The following is a 23,295-nucleotide window of genomic DNA, read 5'->3' on the forward strand; positions in this document are numbered from 1 at the left end:
GCTTTGGGCCTGGCGCGACCCCCTCGCCTCCCGTCCGCGCTGCACCCGAGCTGCGCCCACCGCAGCCCCCGAGCCCCCGTGACCCCGCGCCCCCGCGGCAGTGGCGGCGGCGGCGGCGGCGGCGGCGGCAGCGCAGGCGGCGGGGAGGGCGGGCCGGGAGGGCGGGGCTGCGCCGGGGCGGGGCGTCGGGCCGCGCGCCCCTCGCCTCCCGCTGCTATGGCAACCGCAGCCGGGCCTGCGAGCGCCGGGGGCGGGCGGGGGGCGCTGCCCAGCCGCTATGGCAACCAGGCGCGCCGTGGACAAGCCAGGACCCGGTCTCCGCCAGGCCTCCGCCGGGCGAGGACCTGCTAGGGGCGGTACGGGGGGCGGGGCCTGGCTACGGATTCGTCCGCCACCTGCAGGGGGCGCCCCAGGCCCAGCGCCGACCCTTCTTCGAGGGTCTCGCAGGGTTTGGAGAGGGTCGTGGGTCAGTGCTGCTCGGCGAGGGGCGGGGACTGGGCCCCCGGGACATGAGCGCAGCGGGCCGCCGTTCTGTTGCCCTGGATTATGGTGTTTCCCCAGCAGTCCTGCCCCGTTCCCTGGTCTTCCTACCGCAGGCCCCATGGGTCCCGACTATGCGTGTGTGTGCACGTGAGGTGGGAAGTGCTGGCTCCCCTCCCTATCACCTCCAAGTTTAGCATGGAGCAACCTCCCCAGGGACCTGAGCTGGTGGTGTCTGGTGGTGGCCGGCACCACGGGGCTGGGCCCAGCCTTGCAGGGAGGCAGCACCCCCAGGGCCCTGGAGTCAGGGACAGGAGTACTTTGACGTGCGTCGCGTAGGCCTGGCTAGCTGTGGACCTCTCCCGGTGGAGCACTCCACCGTAAACGATTTTCACCCACCACACGGATCTCTTTTGCAGAGGATGCACTTCGCTGCCAGAGTCAAGAGAGGAAGGAGAGTTTCGAAATCAGAGCCGGCCCCTCCACCCACACCGGAACCAGGGTGCAGGCCTCATAGGCTGAGTACTGACGCTGTTACCCTGGCCTTAGCCTGGGATCTGGTCCTGGTCTTGTTGGGTGTTGAAGCAGCTGCCAGGCTTGACCGAGGCTGACCCTCTGGTCTCAGTCTCATTTGTAAAATCACTATAGTTTGACCTAGAAGTTTGAGCTGACTCTCTGGGCTGGGAGGCTGGTTACCATTTTCACCCTGCCCTCTCACTGTGGCCAGATAGCACCTGTGCTAATCTGGGATCACTTTGTCACCCCGCCCTGTAGTCTTATCAGGTTATTGTAATGTCCTTGGGTCTACTGGCAGCTCAAAGGCCTCTGAATATCCGGAACTCTACAGTCAGGCCCTACTGGCTGCCGCTGCTGCAGCCCTCAATAGCCTTCGCCTTTCTTAGAAGGGGTACCCCTTCCCCAAGCCCTCTTCACCCCTAACAGGACTCTCAGGCCCAGCCTCTCCTGATTTCTGCAGTTGTGAACACAACTCCCCACTGGCCCTGATTCCTAATTCCATTGTCTTCTCTATGCTTTTCCAGGGACTCTCCCCTCCCTGATCTCTACGTCAAGGTTCTTCCTGGCCTAAAGCCTGTCTGTTCCCACTGTCACCCCGATGCCACCCCCACAATAGCATTTCAGCTCCCTCTGGGACATCTCTGGGCCCAGTGTCCCATGCTACCCCAAAAGCATGTCCGAAAACAGATCCGGCCACATTCACCCTCTTCCCCTCAGGCCAGCTCTGCTCCCTGGCTGTCGTGACTCACAATGGTACTGCCGACCTCCCCGGGTGCCATCTTGGATTCCTACCTCTCTCATCCCCAAGTCCCGCCCATTTCTGGTGGGCTTCTTCGTTATGACATTTCTTCCCTAGACAGAAGCAGTGGCCCCTAAGCTGTCTGCCTGTCTCCTACCCTCCAGCTCCCTCCACACATCCTGCAAACAGTAACCAGCAACTTTTTCTACAGCCAGGTCCCAGCACCCACCCCAGCCCCTGTCCAAAGCCTTCAAGGACTTCCCCAGAGCCTACTCAAGTTCAGACTCCACGTCCATTCCCGTCTCCGTCCTGAAGTTACTAAGTGTGCACTGGGCTCTGGGCCAAGTTGGGCCTGGCGTTCTGGGCCTCCCCGGCCTGCCTCCTTTCCACAGTGCTCCTGCCAACGCAAGCCACTCCTGACTGCTCGGCCCTTCCCTGCATTAGGAACGTCCCCCCACTTCCCTACCCTGATGCTGGAGGCCCGGTTCAAGGCCTTTTACTCTACCTGCAGAAACCCTCCCTCTCTGCCTGCCATGCTGTGCTTTGGCCATGGGCCCCTCAGCCCTGCCCAGCAGAACCCAACATAGGGTGGGCAGCAACAGATGTCACCCTTGGGGGCCTGCAGGGCAGAGATGAGGAGAAAAGGAAGTTGATGAGAGCATGCGGATAAATGAGAGGCCTGAAGCTGGGGGATCTCTCACGCCCCAAAGGCTCCTATGAGAGGCGCACAGCAAGGGGAGGCCAAAGCCGGAGAGGGCAGAGGTGTTGGTTTGACTGTCCATGGCAGTGTCCTCAGCACTGGCGAGCCAGGGCGCCCGGTCAGTCCAAATGTGACACTAAGCACCGAACTGCAGGCACCTCCTCCTGCTTCCTGGGCAGTAGGCAGAAGACTCACTCTGCTCCCCCAGGGTGGGAAGAAGTGGGAGTCCTCCCCCCGCCTCCCCCAGAGATGGCTTGGGCCTGGGCAGGCTGGCCCTGAACACCTGCTGTATTGATGGAGGGGACCTGGTGCCACCAAAACCCTGACCCCTCAGCACCCAGCTCAATAGTGGCTGAAAATGGTCACTGGGCACAAAAGAGTCTGACAGCCAAGGAGTCAGGCACCATTTTTTTATAAAAACGCATAGTCTCATTTTTCACTCTTTAAAATCACATTCAAAAATCGGCAAAGAAACGCCCAGGGGAGCGAGTAGATGGGAGGGGGGCCACGCCAACCCAGCCCCGGGGGGAGAGGGCGCGATACCACACACGGCAGCGCGACTGTCACGAGGGGACATGCGGTGGGCGAGGTGGCACCCTGTGGGTGGTGGCACTGACGAAATGTGAGGCTGGGGCTGGACAGCCCAGGGGGCGCAGCAACTGGCCTGGGGCAGTGAGGACTAGCCCCGCCGGCCCCTCTCACTGCGCTGTGGTCCTGGGCAGATGAGGCCTCACCCAGTCCGGGGGCAGGGGGACCTCAGGGCAGGCTGGCCAGTGTGGAACAAGGCGCAGTTGCCTTTCTGTGGTCCCTGAGCCCGGCGCTTGGGGTGGGAGGAAGAGGGGGTGCTGCAGTGATGGCCAATGCCACCCTCCTGGCTGAGCCCCAGTGTCCAAGGAAGGTGGGAATGGAGGCAGCCAGTGACACAGGGACTCTCCGAGTGAGGGAGCAGGAGGCCAAGTCACTGGGGTCAGGGAGACAACGGGGTCCTCCTCCACCAATCGATGGAGGCAGGACAGTGCAGGGCTAGGGCCCTGTCGCAGGAGGGGCCGCGATGGGGAAATTCAGGCAGTTTTCCTGTGCTGCGGGGCCCCCTTGGGTGTGGGGTGTGAAGCCGCCCAGCTGTGCTGTGGGCCCAGAGCATGGCCCACAGAGCCTGAGGTGGCGCCATCACCAGGAAGGGATGGGGTGGGGGGCTGCTGCTCTTCCCCCACGGGAAGACACTGGGAGTGGGTGACCCCTGGGGGAGGTCAGGGCTGAGGGTAGTTGGGCAGTGGCTGGGTTGGTGGCAGCAGGAGCCAAGGCAAGCGGGCCCCTCCCTGGGGGCTGGGGCCACAGAAAATCACAATAATTACAAAATAAAACCTTTTCCGCTTTGCGGGAAAACAAATAATAAAAATTCGACAAAATAAATTAGAGGTTTATAAAAGGCGGGCGGGCGGGGGAGGGGCGTCAGAGGCCGTTGGCGCTGCCGCGCTGGACCAGCGGCACCTTGCTCAGCTCCACCACGGGCGAGCGCGCCTTGTTCTTCATCTTGGGCACCCGCTGCACCAGCTGCTGGGCCTCGCGGTAGGCGTCGCGCAGCTCCTTCTTCCACTGCACCAGCTCCGGGTCGCTCTGCACACGCCCCGGGCTCTGTCAGGCGCGGTCTGGGCGCCCTGGAGGCCACTGTCCCCATGCCACCACTGCCCACCGGTCCCCCCCACCCCGTCCCCACTCACGTCGCACTGGAGGACGAACTGTTTACCACCACGGATCTTGAGAAGGAGGCACTTTCGCTCCTTGATCTGTGTCTCCTCCACCGACTGGATCTCCTCCATGGTCAGGAGGCTCTGCTGCAGGCGGGGAGGGCGGGCGGGGCCGTGAGGAGGGCGGGGCAGGCCCGGGGGCGGTGACCCGCCCCATGCCCCGCCTGCCCCCCCCACTCCGGCCCTGCCCCGGCCCCCCCGAGTCCTTACCGGGGCCTCGCCCTCGCCCCGCCACTCGAGCCGGTTGGGGAACAGGTAGAAGTACCGCCGCTGCCACTGGGTCAGGAAGGGGTTGCCCATCTTGGACATGTAGCCGTGCATGATGCAGTCCTTGCCCAGGGCGTAGTCTGCGCGAGAGAGCGAGAGAGGCGCCGCCCCGGTGTGAATCCTGGTTCGGCTGCTCTCGGGTCCCTGAAACCAGAGCCTGTTTCTCATCTTTAAAGCAGGCGGTGGGCGCCCACGGCAGCTGAGGACCCTCACCTTCCTCATGGCCCAGCTGCTTGTTTTTGGTTTTCTTGCGGGTCTCTAGTCGGTCCGTCTCGGCATTGATGGTGTCGAAGACGGTCTCTGCCACCTCCTGCTGCCACCGCTCGGAGATGGTGAGGGGGAAGTTGCGGTAGAGCTCCTGGTCGCTGTCCAGTAACTGCACCGTGGGGGTGGGGCAGGGACATCCATCACCACAGGCCTGCCCAGCCCCAGGGCTAGGGCGAGGCGGTTTGGTCTAACCCTCCCCCTCACCCCCGCCCTGGGATGTTTGGGGAGGAGGAGCGGACAGGGCTGGTGCAGGGTCTCACAGAGGCAGAGAAGGGACAAGGATGCCCCCTGGGCGGGGCTCAGGTGAGGGAGGCCAGGCCCAGTACCTTGATTCCTTTTGTGTCCTCCTCATCGAAGGAGCCAATGTCGAAAGCATCCGCGGCGTTCACCTCCCCTCGTGGGGGGATCAGCGGGGGAGGGTACTGCGGCAGAACGGGGGCTGGGCATCAGAATGGTGCAGGGGCTGCAGGGCGCCCAGCCGGCCCCGGCCTCCACTGTTACCTTCTGCAAGAAGACCATCTGCCAGTCCAGGGAGTGGAAGAAGGGGCTCTCCTTCACCTCCTGGGCCCTGTGGGGAGATGCGGGTCATCCAGGCTGGGGCTAAGTCTGGGCCATGGGGCAGGTGGCCCAAGCTAACTCCTGCTTCAGTCACTTTCTGGCTCTGTGACCTTGGGCAAGTTCCTTAAAGCTGAGCCCATTTCCTCATCTCTAAAATGGGGATCACAGCAGCTCCCACGCTGTAGAGCTGTTGTTTTAACATGGTAACTCTTGCAGCATTGTGCCTGGCACTTGGTAAATGTTTGATAAACATAAAATACTGCTGTCGTCATCATTATCATCACATACCATCTTTGTTACAAGGGTCCCTCCAGAAGCCAGTCCCTGGCCAGCTCCAACAACTGCACCCTGAGGACAATGGACGGGGCTGGCTGTGCCCAATCTCAGAGGAGGCTGGGATCATGGAGGGGGTTCTAGTAATGGGACAGCCCTTGTCCTCAGAGAGGCGCAGGCAGAGCCCCAGGCAGGCTGGCCCAGCGGGCCACTGCAGAGGCCTGGACACCGCAGCATGCCCGAGTGCCCAGGGCCCGGGTGGGAGGCAAGGCCTTGGACAGTGGCCCTGGTCCTGGGCACTCACCCTCGGCCCAAGCAGCCCAGTCTCCGGTTGACATCCCTCTGCAGCAGCCCCTCCAATAAGGAACGGAGCTCGGGGGAGAAGGAGTCGGGCAGCTCCACGGCCTGCGGGAAGGAGTGAGACACTGGCAGGGGCCAAAGAAGGACCCCTGGCCCCACCACAGCTCTGGGGATCCTGAGACCGCTCGAAGTGGGGGGAGGGGGTCTCCAGGCCCCTGGCAAAGGGAGACACAGGGCCCAGATTCCTAGCTCCCCCGCAGCAAGCATGTATGCTGACAACACAGGTAGGGAACCTATGGGACAGGAGACCAAAGTACGGATAAGCCACCCGAGGTCATTGCTTGGTTGGTAAGAACCAAGAGTCCGTGACCCTGATGCCCACGGGAGACTCCAGCCTCACCGTGGCCCCCTAGGCTCCGCCCAGCATCCCTAGGCTGGAACCCTGCACTCACCATTGTCAATGTCATGCGGTCGATCTCATGCTTGTCTTTGGTCTTGTGCTGCCGGAAGGGGCTGTGCCTAGGCAAGAGAGGTCAAAGGCAAAGGTCAGAGGACAGGAATGGGGAAACTGAGGCAGGTAGCATCAATGATCCTTGTCCCAAGCTAGTGATTGTGCCACTCCTAATGCCCAGGCAGCTGTGGGTTCCTGCACCAGCCTCCAATCTAGACCCAGGAAGAGCTGCTCTGCCCTGGCCACCTGCCCGCTTGAAACGGCCCACTCACCCCCGCAGCAGCTTAAAGAGCATGCAGCCCAGGGAGAACCAGTCGGCGCTGCTGTCATAGGCCACACCCTTCTGCAGAACCTCAGGGGCCATGTACCCATGGGTGCCCCTGTGGAAACAAGAAGGCCATGAGCAGGTTTGGCATAGGGTTTAGGAAGGAAGGGTGGGGGCTGGGGCACTCACACGCTGGCGTGGGGCTTCTTCTTGGAGAAGTCGCAGGCCAGGCCCAGGTCTGAGATGCGCACGTGGCCATGCTCGTCCAGGAGGATGTTGGCCGGCTGTGGAGGAAGCCCAATGAGCTGCCCCGGGGGTGACTCAGGATAGGGACCAGCCAGGCAAGATGCCAGCGAGGTTGCTGCCTTCACTCTAGAGGGTGATGGGTATCCAGGGACAAGGCCCCAAGCTGGGCCTTCATCACCTCCCCCCCGTCACAGCCAGATTCCAGAAAATGTCTGGGTAGGAGGGAGGGTGCAGCGAGAGCCAGCCAGCCCCGTCCTGGGGACACCGATCCCGTGGGCCTGCAGGGCCAGGTGCGCTGAGAGAAGGGACAGGCTGTTGGGCCTCACCTTCAGGTCCCTGTAGACGACGAAGCGGCTGTGCATGTGCTCTAGGCCCAAGATGATCTCGGCTGCGTAGAAGCGCATATCGGCTTCGGAAAAGACCCCGTGCTGGGACAAGTGGTAGTGCAGGTCCCCTCCTGAGGGAAGCAGCCCCGCGGGACGCTCAGCTCTCTGCCCCGACCCCACACCCAGCCCCGAGGTCCAGCTGGGGCCGGGCCACACACCCACCGTTCATGAGATCGAGGATGAAGCTGAGCTTGTCTGGCGTGTGGAAGGCATATGACATACAGACGATGAACGGGCAGTCCTAGGGAGGGGTGGGGGGCGGTTAGGAGAGGCTGCCCAAGGTTCCAGAGCCCGAGGCTGCTCCAATGGTCAGCCACTCCACCCGGCCGCTGCACCCAGCTCACCCCGGTGCTGACGAGTGACAGCATGATGCGCTCATTGAGGGCCAGGGTCTCCCCCTGCTTCATCTTGATGCGCTTCTTGTCCAGACACTTCATGGCGTACCTGGGGAAGTCGGTCCGTCAGTCCACAGGCGCCTGCAGTGCAGAGCCCAGGGCTGCTCGGGGGCCCTGGGTCGGGGGTAGGGGGAGCTCCCTTTTGGGGGAAAACTAGACACCATGACAAGCTTATGATGCTGAGACAGAGAAAGGGCAGGAGAAAGTGCTGGTGAGTTGGGGGCTCTAATGAACAAACGGCAGGCATGCGGCCCTCTGCAGAGACCTGCCATTCAGGGCCCTGCCGCCTGGCTCCTGGGGCCCCAACCCCCTCACAGCTCTCCCAGGGACGCCCAGGCCTTCAGGGCACCTCCGGGGCCCTCCCTTCCCTCAGGAATCCCAGCTGATGCCCGCCGAGCAGGTGCTCACATCTTGCCCGTGTCGGCCTTCCGGCACCCATACACCTCGCCGAAGCCCCCTCGCCCAATGATGCGGTGCACGCTGAAGTCGTTCATGGTCAGCTGCAGGGGCAGCAACACAGGGAGTCACCACAGGTGGCCTGGGTCTCTTACCCATGGCTGCCCTCGCCACGTGCTTACTTGCCTTCAGCCACCCCCAAGGAGATCCTGACACTGACCCCATAGCCATTGTGCTGAGGGTTGGGGGCAGACTCCCCTGACCTCCCTGGCCCTGGCCAAGCCCAAGGTCCAGCTCCCTGGGGAGCAGCAGCAGGGCGCATAGCTCCCCATTCCCACCCAGCCCACTCACGTGGATGTTGAGCTCCACATTCTTCCACTGGCAAAATCGTGTGAATTTATCACTGTAAGAGAAGAATCTGGGCTCAGACGAGTCTCAGAAAGTGTGATGATGCTGGGCAGAAGCCTGCCCCACCCCACGGCCACTTCCCGGAGTCCCAAGCCTCAGTGTCCTCCTCCGGGACCATCCAGGAATAGTACCGTCCTGAGAGGGGCCCCTACCCCAAATGCAGGCCCGAGCAGAGCCTGGCAGTTTGTCTTGGGTTCCTGCTACAATCAGATAAGCTTAGAAAGGAGGTTCTCCAGCCTGACCTAGATATCCTGCTACCGTATCCTGACGATGCCCGTCGCGCTGCCGCCTGCACACTGCCAGTGACGCAGCAGTCACTCCCCACGAGGCCCCCACTCCGCGGCTAAAGAGCTGGGACCCTAAGAAAGCTGTCCTTTGCATCAAACAACCCCCGAGGTGGGCTCTGGCGGTGAGGGGCGGGGGACCGTGTGTCCTCTTGTGAACTCCCCTACCACCACCCCGATGCTTCTCAGCCCATGTGGGCCCAGCAAGGCGCTTGACAGTCCATGAGCGGGAAAGGCGCATAGGCGGACCCTTGCTCCCTGGACAATCGCCCCGGACAGGCTTGGAGGTGCCCAGCGCTGGGAAGGGCGGGGCAGGCGCACAGAGGCGGCGGTGACTGAGCTTGCCCAAGCTTTCAAGAGTTCCCGCACTGAGGCGTTGACGGGCACAGGTGCCCCCTGCCTGGGGCCTAATACGGGGTGGCTTCCCTCCTCCACGCCATCCACACCCCTCCTCAGGGCAGCCTCCCCCTCCCCCTCCTCTCCCACATGCACCCAGCTCTCACCTCTCGATGAATTTCTGGAACACATCTCCTCGGAGGTTCTGACAGATCTCTTCGATGTATGGCTAAGGGAGGAAGATGGGGGTCGGTCGCTGCACCAGAGTGCGAGCTGACCAGCCTCCCTGACTCGGCCGGAGGTGACCCTGGCTGGGCTGGAAGGCCTTGGGGACTAAGCTTAGCACACACCTGGAAGAGATCCGGAGGCACCTGCCTCTTCGTCAGGTGGCCCTGGACATGCTCAGTGGCACTTTTCGAGAAGGGCTGGGGAAGACAGAGGTGGCTGTGAACTCTCCACAGGGTCCTTTCGTCCCTTCCCCACGCCCGGGTGGCCCTGGGCCAGCAGGCGGGTCCGGGGCACTCACGTGTGAGCAGGCCAGCAGCTCCTTCATGATGTAGGTGTCGAAGATCTCCCGGCTACAGGCCAGGCGCTCCTCCTCCGTCTCCAGCTTCTCATATTTCTTGATCTAGGGGACGAGACCCCATGGGTGACCTTCGGCCCAGGAGGGCTGGGGGCACCAACACCAGGTGTCTCACGGATTCAGCAGGAGCCGCCCAACCTCCTCCCCTTTCTCGGGGCCCAGCGGCCTGGCCTCACCTCTTCATAGAACTCCACCAAGGGCTTGGCCTCCTCCAGGTGTTTCAGGCAGAAGTCTCGGAAGAGCAGGTACCCTGAAAACAAGCATCGGGTGACCCTGAGCCGCAAACCCTCGGAGGCCTCCCTATCAAGGTGGGCAGTGTGGGCTCGGGGCTTCCAGGGCAGAACTGGCCAAGGAGGTGGCGGGGGGGGGAGTCTCTCTGCCTCAAGCGGGGGCTGGGCAAGGTGGCCTCGAAGGCTGCCACCAACGGAAGATTCTTGAATTCTGGGTCTGGGCCCCTACGTTTCTACTCGTCCCAGAATCTGCTTCCTCAGAGGGTAGTTGGAAAGTGACAGCCAGGGCTCCCACCCTATCACTGCAGAGGGCCCTGCACCCACTCTGGGAGGGTGACGCCCCCATGGGGTAGGCCGTGCAGGAACAGTGATATCCAACTGGGCCAGGCTCGAACTGCAGCACGCAGGAGGAAGGCAGCCTCTGAGGAGGCCATGCCTCCCTCTCCCTGGACTTTATTTTATTTTATTTTTTTAGGCCTACAGTACCTGGTCTTCCTAGATGGTCTCCCATCCAAGTACTAACCAGACCCGACCCTGCTTAGCTTCCGAGATCAGACGGGATCGGGCGTGTTCAGGGTGGCATGGCCGTAGTCCCTGGACCTTACGACCCCCTCCGTCATCTGGCTGATTCTCTCAGCAGCCCTGAGAAACAGGCAGATAGGGAGGGCAGGTCCTGTTGGGGAAACTGAGGCTCAGGGAGGCCTGCCAGGCAGGCAGTATGTGGCAGGCATGAGAACCTGGGGCTCCTCTACCCAGTGGCAGGTCCTGGGAAGGACAGGCCGGGGAGTGGGGCCTCGAAGGGCATGGGCTGTCGAGGGAGGGAAGAGGTGAGCCGGGCTGTGGAAAGGGCTCACAGGAGACCCAGGCCAGGCCAGGCCTCCTCCCTCCTGCGAGGTGGGGGCCTGAGGCCTGGCCCAGAGCAGCCTTGGGAAGCAAAGCATTAGGAAGGGCGGTCCTTGAGCCTCCAGCCCAACCCGGGTGACTGGCTTTTTGTTGGACAGCTTTCCATGCCCCCTCGAGGGCACTGTCACTGCTGCCTGGGCACCTCTGCCAGAGCTCGCAGACATCATTTCTGGTAATATCGTGCCTTTGAGTAACTCGTGACCAGGGCTTCCCGGTGGGCAGGAGGCTTTCACTGGTCCTCCAAGCGGCCTGAGTCCTCGTTCCCAGGTGAGGACGCCAGCAGGCTCAGAGAGGTAAAGCAACATGCCCAAGGTCACATAGCACAGGCAAGGGACCCAAACCTTGTGCTTCTTGACTCACTGACTCCGCAAGCCTGACCTCCAAAACCTGATCCCACCGGGCCAGGCCACTCCCGGTTCAGAGCTGATATCCGGCCCAAATCAGAGCCACGTGTGGCTAGAGGCTGCTTCCCTGAGACCCTGCCCTATGGGCCAAGTCCCCGCTCTAAGACACAGGGCACTGGGGGAGAAGGAATGGAGGCCCAGGCCTGCCTGAGGCAGGTTGCTCGCAGAGGGCCGGTGGGGGCGGGGGCGGAGGCCACAGCACAGCGGGCGCCACAGGAAGGGCCCCGCCCCTTCCTGTCAGCTCTACCAACGGCCCAGAGCAGCTGTGCCTGCGCCAAGGGGAAGCTGCGATTCTCAAAAACAAAAACCCCAAAGGAGGAACTTCCCCAGGGGCCCTGGAAGGCGGCTGGGCCCCCACCCCCTCCACAGGGCCACCTGGGCGGACAGCCAGGCTGCCGGGAGGCGCGGCGGGTCACTGCCCTGCAGCCACCCAGGGGCCTGTGGGCTGCCCTGTTCCAGTGGATGGGAAGCCAAACCTCCTGGGATCCAGCTGGGGTGGGGGCAGGAAGACGGCCTCAGGGTCCCCCTGCCCCCATGCCCTGGACCTGGGCAGCTGGACAAGTGGTGGGAAGTCCACGGAGGCCCCATTGTACTCACCCAGCTTCTGGGAGAAGATCTTCTCAAAGGTCACCTCACCCCGGTCCTCCAGGTACTTCTGCATGACACTGCGGATGCTGAAAGACAGAGGGGACACAGTGACCCGGAGCTCCCGTGGCACCTGTTAGGCCTCCTGGCCCTTCCCTGGACGGCCACTGTCTCCTCTCCCAGAATCCAGAGTGTGGGGCACTGCTGGTGGGTGTCATTGCTCCTTCCAGGAAGGCAGCCACCCATCGGACCTGATCACAGGTCACACCAGAGGGACCCGGGGCAGCTGGTGCCTTCCCCCCAAGGCTCTGTCCCGAAACCCTAGGATGGCCAGCAGGTGGCTGCTCAGAAGTGTGGTCCCAGTGCTGCCCTGTACTGCCTTTGGGAACTTGGCCAAACCTCAAAAACCAGGCCTCAGCCACCAGCAGATGACAGATAACCAAAATGTGCCCTGTCCTTACGACGGAATACTGCCCGGCCATGATATGGAACGCAGCAATGACATACATGTACGTTACAACACGGATGAACCTCGAATGCATTCTGCTAAGAGAGAAAAGAATCACAGAAGACCACATGTTATGTGATTTCATTTATATGACGTGTCCAGAACAGGCAAACCTGCAGAGACAGAAAGCAGATCGGCAGCGGCCAGGGGCTGGGGGAGGAAAGCGGAGTGACTGCTAAGGGGTACGAGGTTTCTTTCGGGGTGCCGGAAGTGTTCTGGAATTAGGTAGCAGTGAGGCTCGCACGGCACAGTGAATGTACCAAAGCCCATTGGACTATAAAATGATGGATTTAATGTTATGTGAATTACATCTCAATTTTTAAAAATAGTTAAAAAAAAAAAAGAGCCAAGCCTCAGTTCCCGTGTCCCTAACAGCTGTCCCTGGGCTGCGTGGGAGGGCAGTAAGGGAGGGGCTGGCCACTCTGACACGGAAGCCTAGCCCCACGCTCCCAGCCCTGGTCTCGCCCTCGACGCCGGGCGCTGTCTGGGAAAGCGACACCATACCACACTTCGTGCCTCAGACGCACCTTTCTGTCCCCTCCTCCTCTCTCCTGGGCCACCTGCTGGCCTGCCTGTCATGACGGCCAGCTGAGGTCATGTCTGGCCCTCAGCAGCCGCCCGGGATCCTGAAAGACACTGTGCTGGGCAGTCACACCTGAGCTCACGCAATGCGCATATGGCCGTTAGGATACGTGGGGCCACCAGTCGGCCAATGAAGACTATAGCCGGTGAGGACCCGGATCAGAAAGTCCGGGCTCTGTGCCCTCACCTCTCTGTGTCCCTGCACCCCCTCTTAGACCCCAGCATGGGGCCCTGGTCACCGAGGCCTCCTGCACATCACCTGCTGGAAGGTACCATGCACCCCTGGTCTCCAGGCAGGGCTTCTCAGGGCACAAGTCATGGTCCTGTGACATTAGATAGCACATGACAAAGCCTGAGTGGGAAACCGTCAGTTCGAGGAGACACGGGAAGGGAAGTGTTCTGGGCCATCAGGAGAGGCCGTGTGGGGAAGGCGGAACTTCACTGGGTTCAAGTGCAAACAGGAGGTCAACAGGTGGTGAAGCCCAGGGCAGGTGAATGGACGTAGGGACAGGCAGGGGAAGGCCTGGCCAGGGATAAGCAAGAAGCCATCAGGCGAGGAGGGGGTTGGTGGAGGACACAGGAAGCTTGGTCCAGGGCAGGGAGCGGCTGGACAGACCCCACTGGATGAGGTCCAGGTATCTGAAGACACCCGGCCAAGAAGAAGGGAAAGAAACAGGGTGGGCAGGAGATGGTTCAGGCTGACGGATGGAAGAGCCGACGGGGCCTGATGGAGGGCAGGCGAGCCTGCAAGGGTTTTGAGGCTTTGGGCTGTCAGAGGGGCCTGAGGGGAGAAGGCTCCAGGCAGGGCCAGCACCTCCCTGGACCCTGTCCAGCCTCTGGGCCAGGGCTCGAAGAAAGGGGACTCCTGCCTTTTCCCGCTCAGCACCGTCCTTCTGAGACTGTCCAGGTGGGAGCCAAGACCCCAGGCCTTTGCCCATGTTCAAGTCACGCAAGGAAAAGCCCCGTGAGAACACGGGACACACGGAGCTGTTGTGAGCAGGATGCTGAAGCCACGACCTCTCTCCTGCTTCCCCACCCTTGGATGCTAGGAGATCTCCAGTGATAACCGTCTCCAGTAGGAAGAAGGGTGTTGATGACAAGGATCGACCTTCCGCGTCCCCATCCTGTGACCCTAGCAGACAAGAGTCCCCAGCTGAGGGCCAGTGGTCTGGTGGCCCCGAACTATCACTCTGGGGAAGCAAGGGTACCCTCTGCAGCCAGCAGGCACATTCCCCGCTCCTTGATGGGGGCCACACACCAGCCATCATCAAGGACAGGCCCCATGGGACTCAGAGGGACTCAGGAGGCAAGGCCAGAGTCAGTGAGCTTCAATCATAGCAGGAGCTTGAAAAATCTGTGAAACTAAGACACAGGTCTGTCCCGGGGCCTGCGGACGGCAGCCCCGGGAGACCATGGGGCACAGTCAGCGCCAAGCTCCCAGGGCTCCCAGTTCTGCGAGGGACAGCTTGGGACTTCTTGTTCGGACATCAGGACGGGCTGGCCTGTGTTGGGGCAGAGCACGGCGGGAAGGGCCCAGTCCAAAGGATCGGCAGGGTGGTGAGACCAGGCATCCAGGAGTTGGGGGCATGGAGTCCGCAAGGGCCAGGGGGCTGAACTTCCAGGAGCTCCCCACCCCCTGGCTCAGCTCTGGGCTCTCACATCTGCACCCGATTCCCATGGAAGGGGATGAGACAAAGCAATCGAGAGAAAATGTCACAAAATGTCCATCCTCCATGGTGGTCAGGTGTGGCCAGGTGAACTATCCAGACAGGTAACACAGATGGCAAGCAGGTGACCCTAGCAAAGCCCTGGAAATAGTCACTGGGAAGCCTTCCTGAGCCCCAAACGTGCTTCCCAGGGACCGGCGACACTGGCGCCAGCTCAGCAGAGGCGATGCGGTGGGGACGCCCAGCGCGAGCCGGGCGCAGTGCGTATTTCCGGCCACGTGACCCCGGGGCCCCGCAGAGAAGCAGAGACCTGGACACGCCAAGCTCCCCTCTGGGAATCGGGGTAAGAGGGCCTGCCCACCAGAGAGGGCAGGCTGCAGGCGACAGAGCCTTCGCGGTGGCTCTGCTGTCGCCCCAGCCCAGGGACAGCAGAAAGCGGACCAGCTCCGAGCTGCCTCGGTGGCCAGACCCCGCCCCCCAGAAGTCTGCATGGGACGGCCACAGCATTCTTCCCAGCACACAGCACTTCATTTTCTTCCTTAAAAAGAAAAAAATGTTTTCTAAATAAATAAACACAGCCCCCCACCACCACCCCACGAAACACAAGGTCAGACTGGAGCAGAGGCCTTGAATGGAAGGCCCCGAAAGCAGCAGCATTAGGGCTTCCTGTCCACCCCACGGAGCTGGGGGCCGAGGGAGCTGGCGGGTCAGGAAAACGTGTTGTGGGGGACGCTCCTGCCAGGGTGGCAAGTACAGGCTGGCACGGGAGGCGGCGGCAGCCTCCTGGGCTGGGTCACCTTCGTCTCCTACACCCGCTCTCTGATACTGGCGGAGTCTGGAGTGGCGGGGAGCCCGGCACGGCATTCCTGCCCTCGCCCAGGTCAACACCCCCACATCCAGGAGCCTGTGGCTCCCAGATCAACTCTGGTCGTCAGGAGAGCCCAGTGCCTGCACCTTCCCTGCCAGGAGGACCCTAAGGCTCCTAGTCCCTCTGGGGAAGGGCCTAGGGTCTGCCCTTGTTGTCGTGGTTGTGGGGGACCGGGGGCACCCAGGCCTAGGTTCTGCACTGCTCTCCCTCTCCCCTCACCCCCTCCCTAGAGGCCATGCCAAGTCAACAACTTTAAATGCCCAGTTTCCTCATTTGTAAAATGAGGATGTCAACAAAGTGCTGAATTGTCACCATGGCGCTGGCCATTTAAAAAGCCAGAGAGGACACAGCAAAAGGAGATCTCGCCTAAGATGCCAGACTCACTATGAGGGCGTCAGCTCACATCCCCCTCCTACAGGAAGCCTGTCTCAGCCCCTTCCAGAATGTGACTGCAAGCTACACAGCCTTGTCTGGGTCTTGGTTCCACACCTGCCATGTCATTGGAGAGGGGGGCCTATGGCCGGGCAGCCTCCTGACAGGTGAGCCCTGAGCAGGGCCAGGCCAGGAGTGCTGCCACAGCCTGAGTGGCTGTGACGCCACTCTGCTCACAGACAAGCCTCACACTCGTGCTGCTCAGCCTGGGGGCCCTGGTAGGCAGAGCCCACTACCTGCTCTGCCCCACCGCAGCAGGGAGGTGTCCGTCCCCACTGTCTGGCACTGCCACCTGCAGCCAGGGCTCCTGCCACCTGCAGCCAGGGCTGCTCACACCAGCTCCAGCTGCTCCGAGGAGCCGGCCCAGCCTGACGTGAGGGGGAGGGAACGGGGAGAGCATTTCCTCCCTCTCGGCCCAGAGAGCAGGCTGGGGTGACAGGACGGCAGGCGAGGAAGGGGCGAGGGCTATGGGGGTAAACTTCCGGTACCTTCTGGCACCACGTGGTTCAGAGGAAAAGCAAAGTCCCTTGCACTGTGGCGCAGTGGCCTCGCGGGCTAGTGTGGTGACTCCCACTCAGGGTCGCAGACCGCAGCTTATGCTGGGGCCAGAGGCAAACACGCTCGTTTTGATGGCGAGAAAAGCAAGGCTGGAAGAAGCTGAGCAGCTCGTGGCAGGAAAAGGTCCGACCCTCCTGATAAGGGGCCTCCCACCAGGCAGGGGCTCCCCTTAACCTCTGTGGGAGAGTGGAGTTCGGGGTCCCAGGGGACCCGGCTCGTGCCCTGGCTGCCCTCCCCTCCACCCTCTGCTGGTGGCTGTAGGCAGCAGGCGGCATCTCTCTTGGGAGCCCATCAGGCTAGGGGCAGCTTCGGCGGGCATCTGGCAGGCCAGGGGCCACGGATCCTGTGACAGGGATGTCAGAGCCATGACATCACAGGACAGTGTGAGCTGGCACAGGGGCTACGGTCTGGTGGGTCTGGTGCAGTCACGCCGGAACTGCCATGCTCTGGGAGGTGACGGTTAACAAGCCAGTAGAGTAGCAGCTGCGGCCACAGCTAACGCACTCCTCTGTGGCATTTCTGCCACTAAGGTAGCAGCGGTAGGAGGAGGTCCCCTGGGGCTTCTTATTAATTTTCTCGGTGACTCTCTGGGGCTGACAATGTCCTCAGTGCTCAAAGATGGGGCCATATACCAAATGGGAAAGACTCGCCCAAAGAGCCAACTCCGGAGCGAGCCCAGGCCCAGGAGGAGAGAATGGCGCCAGCAGGCACTGCACGCACAGGCCCACCCAGAATGTCCACAGCGAGCCAGGTTCCCAAGGGCCCCTTGCTGGACGTGCTGGGAAGAGGTACTCTGATGGCCTTGTCAAACGTCGTGGCATCTTCACGAATATGACACAAGCACTACATCCTGCAATTCACTGCCATGACGTTAGAATCATCCAGAAGCAACTTCCAGGGCTCTGTGCCCTGCAGGTCCCAGGAGGGGACTGTCCCCCACCCCAAACCCAGGATGGCTCCCAGAGTCAGAGAATGCCCCCTTCAGAAGACAGGGCTACTAATGCGGTAAGACAAGGAAACTCGCTCAAAACTCTCTCTAACGCCTGTGTAGACGCACCCCCCCTTCCCCCCCCCGCCCCCCCCGTGGTGAGCAGTGATGCTCAAAAGGCACGTTATTACATTAGAAAAGGCTGCCGCCCAGCACCTCATTTTCAGCATCTCTTATTTGAAACGGCTTAGTGATAACTCGAGTATAATTCTGTCTTATGTGACCAGCAGAGGACATGGGCCCCTCTGGGCACAGGAGAGTGGGGAGGGGCTACAGGAAGAAAGAGCAGGTGTGATGGAGGTCGAGCGTTCCCTCGAGACACACTCGTGGTTTCTGTTGGTTCTGAGGCGGGAGCATCAGGTCCTGGAAGCGCCAGCCCTGTGCACGCAGCCCGAAGCCCCCGGCCCCCAAGCTCGCGTCTCCTCTGCAGAGCCGACCTGGGCGCCTGCGGGGCGGGGAGGAAACGCGGGCTGCAGAGTGTGCCTACACCTGACGTCACCGGGAATTTACTACTAGGAATGGATCGTGCATTAATAGGACACATTATTCCTAGGCTGACAGAGCCCAGATTCCCCTGCATGGATTCCAGCCTGTGATGCTCACGCTCTCTCGAAGCCCCCGGCAAACGGGCGGGTGAGCCGCTTCATGGCAAAAATGTGAAGCCCGGTGCTTGGGAAAGGAGAACAGATGGGAAAAGGCGTCCTAGAGACCCATTCCTGGGGAGCGCGGGGCCTCCAAGGCCCAGAGGGGAAGACTGCTGAGCTGACCGTCTTGTTTTCAGGGCAGGAGCGGGTACGACATTGCCACTGGAGTGGAAAGTTCTGGGTAGGGGATGAGGCTGGCGATGGAAACGCGGAGGGAGGCAGAGGGAGAGCACCTTCCCCTGCACTCCTTGGCCCCGCAGATCAAGGGCAGGAAGTCCTGGAGGTGAAGAGTTAACAGGAACGAAGAAGCTGAAGAAGCAGTGGCAGAGGAACAGTGGCGGTCTGGGAGTCGGAAGCCAGCAGAGGGCAGGAAGAAGGAAATCCACCGTGGGGGAGGGACCAGGGAAGAGCCGAGAAGACGAGAAGACGGGCGGCTGCAAGAGGCACCCGGCTCTCAGGCTCCCATCGTCTGCTGCTGGGGCTGCCACTGTCACCAGGGAGGGCAGGGGCACCTCTTGGGAGCGCCCGAAGCAGGCTCCTCAGCCAGGAGCCCAGAGATTAATTACGTGAGGCCTCCATGGTCATATTAAGCAAATGACAATAATGACAGGACTGCTGCTACTGCTGGAAGAGGAAACAGCAGCTCCTTCGGAGAGAGTCACAGACCACGGACCCCGAGAGGTCACTGGGCACGGGGCAGCCCGCTCAGTTTACTGCGCTGGAGACTGAGGCCGGCTCAGCCAGGATGAGGGACGTGCCTGGCTCCTACGTGAGCTGGTATCGCTGCAGGACTAGAAGCCAAGTCTCCTGTCTTCCAGCTACACACCGCTGTTTCCTTCCATGAGAAGGTGGAGAAGTGCTTCCTCAGATTCTATAGGGTGACGGGAGGGGAGGACATGTGCCAACTCAAAGTGGCCCTGTGCCCAGTAGCTCCTGTTCCCCAGCCCTGAGAAATCAGAGCTGTGAGGCCAGCCCCAGGACCCGGCCAAGGCACAAGCCGGGCACTAACCACGGGGGGGCTGCCAAGATGGACCACCCCAAGGTGGGAGCAACTCCAAGTGGCACCTTATCATGGACAAACCGCAGCCTTTCTCCCTGACCCTGACCTTGCGGGTGAGGGGACGATGTGACCTCAGGTGTGGAGATGCCCCCTCTAAGCACTACCTTGCCAGGGCTGTCCCAGCTGATGAGGACGGGGCTGGGCCCTGTAAACCAGGACAGCTGACGGTGCTGGGGGCTGCCCTGCTGCTCCTGGGCCACCTCCAGGACGGCTGCCCAGAGGACGGGTGCTAGCTGGCACATTCCGTAAAACATGGACGGGGCGAGAGCAAAGGTGTAGAGGGGTGTGCGGAGGACACGAAGCACAGCAGAGCAAAGCACCTGCGAATCCAGGGACCTCAGTTCCAACTCCAGCTTCCCTCTGCAACCAGGTCTCCTCCCCTCTCCGAGCCTCGGTTGCTTCAACCATTAAATGGGAGAATACCACCTGCTGTGCCTGCTTTCCCCACAGTTATGTAAAGGATAAAGTGGAGTAAAAAGCACATCGCAAACTGGGAAGTGCCGAGCAAATAAATGTAAGATACAGTCATAACGACTTTCCAGGGCTGGAGGCATCTGACCACCGGGTGTGCGAAGCACAGAGTGAAGGCTGGTGTGTCCTTAGACACAGGAGGCCCGGACTCCTTGGAGCAGCCCGAGCCTGCCGCGCTGAGCAGCTCTGGCCCAGCTCTGGCCTCAGCTCACTGACGGTCACTGCCTCTAATCTATCTCACAGATGGGGGTAACTGCCCAATGTTGTGCCCCCAAATGGTGCCCTGGATCTCAGTCTCCTGCTCTTCCCCTGAACTCACCGCCTGCCTGGTTTCAGACATCGCACAGCCTGACAGTTCTTGAGCAACTACTACATGCAAGGCATGGCCTTGCCAACTTCACAGGTTGCTTTTTGGATCAACTGAGATGACAGGTGCCCAAATAAATAATAATTATAAGTTCCACCATTACTTATATCACCACCACCATCATCACCACAGATAGCAAAGGAGACATGAAAAGAGGGACATCTCGTTTCTCGAGGTGTTGACACCTGCAGAGCCAGGCCAAGGCGGGGCCCCATCAGGAGCAATGCATTCTGGGGAGCGATTACCAAAACTCAGAGGGTTCCAGAAAAGGCCCCGCCTCAACCTTTGCAGAACTCCAACCTGCAGGAGGGTCTCGAGGTCTTGGCCACCAAGGAGGGCCGTTGCAAGCCCCGGAGGCTGACTCCCCCGTTTCCTCCCTCGTGGCTTTGTCATTTCTGAACTCGGTTTTGTTCTGTCACTGTTCCCTGGACAGCCCCCAGCTAGACGGTTAGTCTGGTTCCTGTTTTGAGAAATCTGATTGCAAACTGTCTTAGAAAAAAAGGGCCCTAACGGCCTTTTCAAAACGCAGACCCATTTTCCTCCCCCAGGCCGTGTTCAGTCAATCCGAAACCCAGGAAACAGGCCCCGGAGACAACTGCATGGCACCCCTTGAAGCTCCCGGCCCTGCTTCAAAGACCTGGGACACCGAATAGTCAGTCATAGCCTATTTCGCACCATTCACATTTCACAGATGAGAACACAGAGGCCCAGAAACGGCAAGGGACTTGCCCAAAGTCACATGATGAGACCATAACAGCTAGGACAGGCCCAGGCTCCCGGGCTGGCCCGGAACCAGCATGCCAACTCTCAGGCAGATATGGAGGAGTTGCTGGGACTGGTCTTACCACGTGACATAAGGAATCATAGTGGGCACACAGCTCAGAACGGCCAGGCCCTGGCTCAGGCCAGAGTGGTGGACACAGTGTGGAACTAGAAGCCGGAAGCCCTGATCTGGTGGCCAGGCACCACTCTGGAGTTATCTGTGACACCGGACAGGCCACTCACCTCTGGAGCTTCAGCTTCCCCACCTGTTCCACGGGGACAAAACCACACCTGTCCTACCTGCCCATGGGCTCAAACAATGGGAAAATACAATGCTGGGCAAACCTCAGCTATCATCCGTACCCCGTACACTTCTGTGCCTACATCCTGCATGCAGTTTAAACTTTGATACCAGGTGCAGTGACATCGGCTGTCTCACAGAGAGGTGGCAGCCGTGGTCCAGCTGCGGCAGGGTGCTGGGATGTCCCCCAGCAAATAGCACCTGCAGGGCACCATCTATAGGGCCTGCCAGGGGAGGAATGCCTGGGGAGGGCAACCTTGGGTGTCTCCCACGCTGGGATGGGGCACACACCACACCCTGCTCCCCACCACTGCTATGACCCCCGAAGCACTCTCAAACCCACCCCAAGCCAGTGACCCACTGGCTTGTGGTCTCCTCCAAACCTTACACAAGTGTCTACCAGAGGGGTCTGGGGGTGGAGGCAGTGGAACCCCAAGGCAGGGTGGACTGGGCGTAGGGGCAGCAAAAGGATGGCCGATGATACAGCCAGGCCAGGTCGATGCTCGGAGGCAGAGGAGGGGGACCCGACGGGGGACGGTGGAGGAGACCAAAGGCTGCCCGGAGAATGAGGAAGGGGCAATGGAGCCCGTGCGGGAGAAGACGGAGTGCGTGAAGGGAACCGGAGGCCGAGCGGGGCAGGGGGCACCGAGCCGGCTGGGGAGCCAACGGGGCTGGGAAACCCTGGCCTTGGGGCGCTCCGGGTTCAGGTGCACAGGGCCTGGCGCGTAAGGGTCGGGTCAGGGCTGCTGGACCCCGAGCGGTGGCTGGGGCAGAAGGGGTCACGGGGCAGTGCCCGGCCGGTCCGGGCTGCGGGGTCCGGGCGCCCGGCAGAGAGCGGCGCCGAGGGGCCGGCGGCTGCCTCACCTGGGCTCGGGCAGCAGGATCTTCTTGCTGGCGCGCGCGGCCGGCGTGGCCTTGCTCTTCTCCATGGCCATCAGGTAGCTCACGTCGGCCAGCACCGCCTCCAGGTCCGCCATCTTGGCGGCGGCGGCGGCCTCTCCCGCCGCTCCGCTCCGCTCGGTGCGCTCGGCCCGGCCCGGCCGCTCCGTCGGCCTCGGGCGCCGCCGCCCGCCCGGCCCCGCTCGGCGCCCGCGGCTCCGCTCGCCGCGGCTCACAGGCGGCGCCGCCCCATGGCGCCGGCTCGGGCCCGGCCCCGGCTCGCTCCGCTCCCGCCGGGACTGCAGTCGGGCCGCCGCCGCCCGCGCCCCGGAGCCGCCGCCGCCTCCGGCCCCGCCTGCCGCGCACAGCGCCAGCGAGCCCGCGAGGGGCCGGGCGGGCGGGCGGGCGGCGGCGCCCCCTGGAGGCCGCGCGGGCCGGACTCGGCCTGACCCTATGTGAGAGCCATCGCGCACCCGGACCCAGGGCCTGGGCCACCACCCTGACCCCAGACCTGGAACGTGACAGGGAGCTGCGGAAGAAGACGCTAGACCCAGACCTTGACCCAACCCACATCACAACTCGGATCCCGGACTCCGCAATAGACCAGGTCCCTGAGCCCAGACTGATGCTTCCGAACATGGTCCTAGGGACTTGGGTCCCAGACCCTGACTATAACCTCGAACTCTCTGACCTTAGATGCAGTCCACGACCTGACAACAGACCTGGATAACATTCCCGACCCCAGACTCCAAACAGGACCCTAGACCCAGACCTTGGACCACCACCTCAGACTCTGACTATGACCCTGAATCACAACCGTGGGTCCCCAACTCCACACTCAGACCTTGACACTGAGACCCAGACCCTCAGTAGGACCCACATCCAGATTTTGGATCATGACCTCAAACACTGATTATAACCTTGATCCCATCCTGGTTACTGATCCCCAACCTTGATTTCAACCCCAGACCCAGACCACTATCCTGACCCTAAACTCTGGACTTAGGGGCAGGGCCCAGATCTGGTCTTGGAGTGTCAACCCCACTCCAGGGTCCTAGACCCAACACCAAGAAGTCTGGACATGGACCCAAGACCAGGACATCTAACTGGGACCCAGACTGGAACTAGAATCCTTAGCAGGGCACCAGGAACCTGGACCTGAAAACTGCAGTCAGATTCTAGGGTTACCCCAGCCCCCACCCCACCCCTCTTGCTCCAGCTCCAACCCTGGCCCCAGGACCAAGGACCCTGCACCAAGCCCTGTCCTCCCTGGACCAGCCTATAGACCCAGGACCCTTTATTAAATGTCTGCATCAATTGGAAGATATTTCCTGATGTTGGAAGTGCTAGTTATGAAATTAAAAAAAAAGATATATACCATTTCCAACTGTAACTTATGCCCCCAGTGCCCACCACAGGACCTGATGCAAAAAGGCCCAGTCGATTTTGATGAATAAATGAGTTCCTCAGCCCCAGGTGGCACATGGAGTT

The 23,295-nt window shown here is 61.4% G+C and overlaps 1 protein-coding gene and 1 non-coding gene across 3 annotated transcripts; both read right to left on the reverse strand.

Annotated features, from left to right (window-relative positions):
- Positions 1-2,831: 2,831 nt before the first annotated feature.
- On the reverse strand, positions 2,832-22,112 carry GRK2 (G protein-coupled receptor kinase 2). Of its 2 annotated transcripts, none has more exons than XM_039840727.1 (21): positions 21,790-22,112; positions 11,730-11,806; positions 9,772-9,845; positions 9,539-9,640; positions 9,363-9,437; positions 9,180-9,241; positions 8,336-8,387; positions 7,997-8,088; positions 7,538-7,637; positions 7,356-7,434; positions 7,134-7,264; positions 6,751-6,845; positions 6,569-6,676; positions 6,298-6,364; positions 5,850-5,950; positions 5,216-5,282; positions 5,041-5,136; positions 4,661-4,823; positions 4,391-4,527; positions 4,154-4,267; positions 2,832-4,049 (listed from the first exon to the last, which is right to left on the reverse strand). In XM_039840727.1, the coding sequence occupies exons 1-21, from the start codon at positions 21,900-21,902 to the stop codon at positions 3,885-3,887; spliced, it is 2,070 nt and encodes a 689-aa protein (XP_039696661.1). In that variant the 5' UTR covers positions 21,903-22,112; the 3' UTR covers positions 2,832-3,884. The 2 variants fall into 2 exon arrangements, with proteins under 2 accessions (XP_039696661.1, XP_039696662.1); XM_039840728.1 differs by having other exon boundaries at positions 4,154-4,264; positions 21,790-21,902.
- Positions 10,300-10,418, reverse strand: LOC120584881 (5S ribosomal RNA). Its single transcript, XR_005648171.1, has one exon. It is a non-coding gene; the product is annotated as a 5S ribosomal RNA (ribosomal RNA).
- Positions 22,113-23,295: the final 1,183 nt, after the last annotated feature.

The sequence above is a fragment of the Pteropus medius genome, unplaced genomic scaffold, assembly GCF_902729225.1.
Source record: "Pteropus medius unplaced genomic scaffold, Ma_sr-lr_union100, whole genome shotgun sequence".
In the NCBI taxonomy this organism is placed as follows: domain Eukaryota; kingdom Metazoa; phylum Chordata; class Mammalia; order Chiroptera; family Pteropodidae; genus Pteropus; species Pteropus medius.

Coding starts and splice junctions, on each gene's coding strand:
- GRK2 (XM_039840727.1), bottom strand. CDS start 21,902: ATGGCGGACCTGGAGGCGGTGCTGGCCGACGTGAGCTACCTGATGGCC. Junction 8,089..8,335: donor ATGTGGAGCTCAACATCCAC/GTGAGTGGGCTG, acceptor CTGCCCCTGCAG/CTGACCATGAACGACTTCAG. Junction 7,638..7,996: donor AAGGCCGACACGGGCAAGAT/GTGAGCACCTGC, acceptor CGACTTCCCCAG/GTACGCCATGAAGTGTCTGG.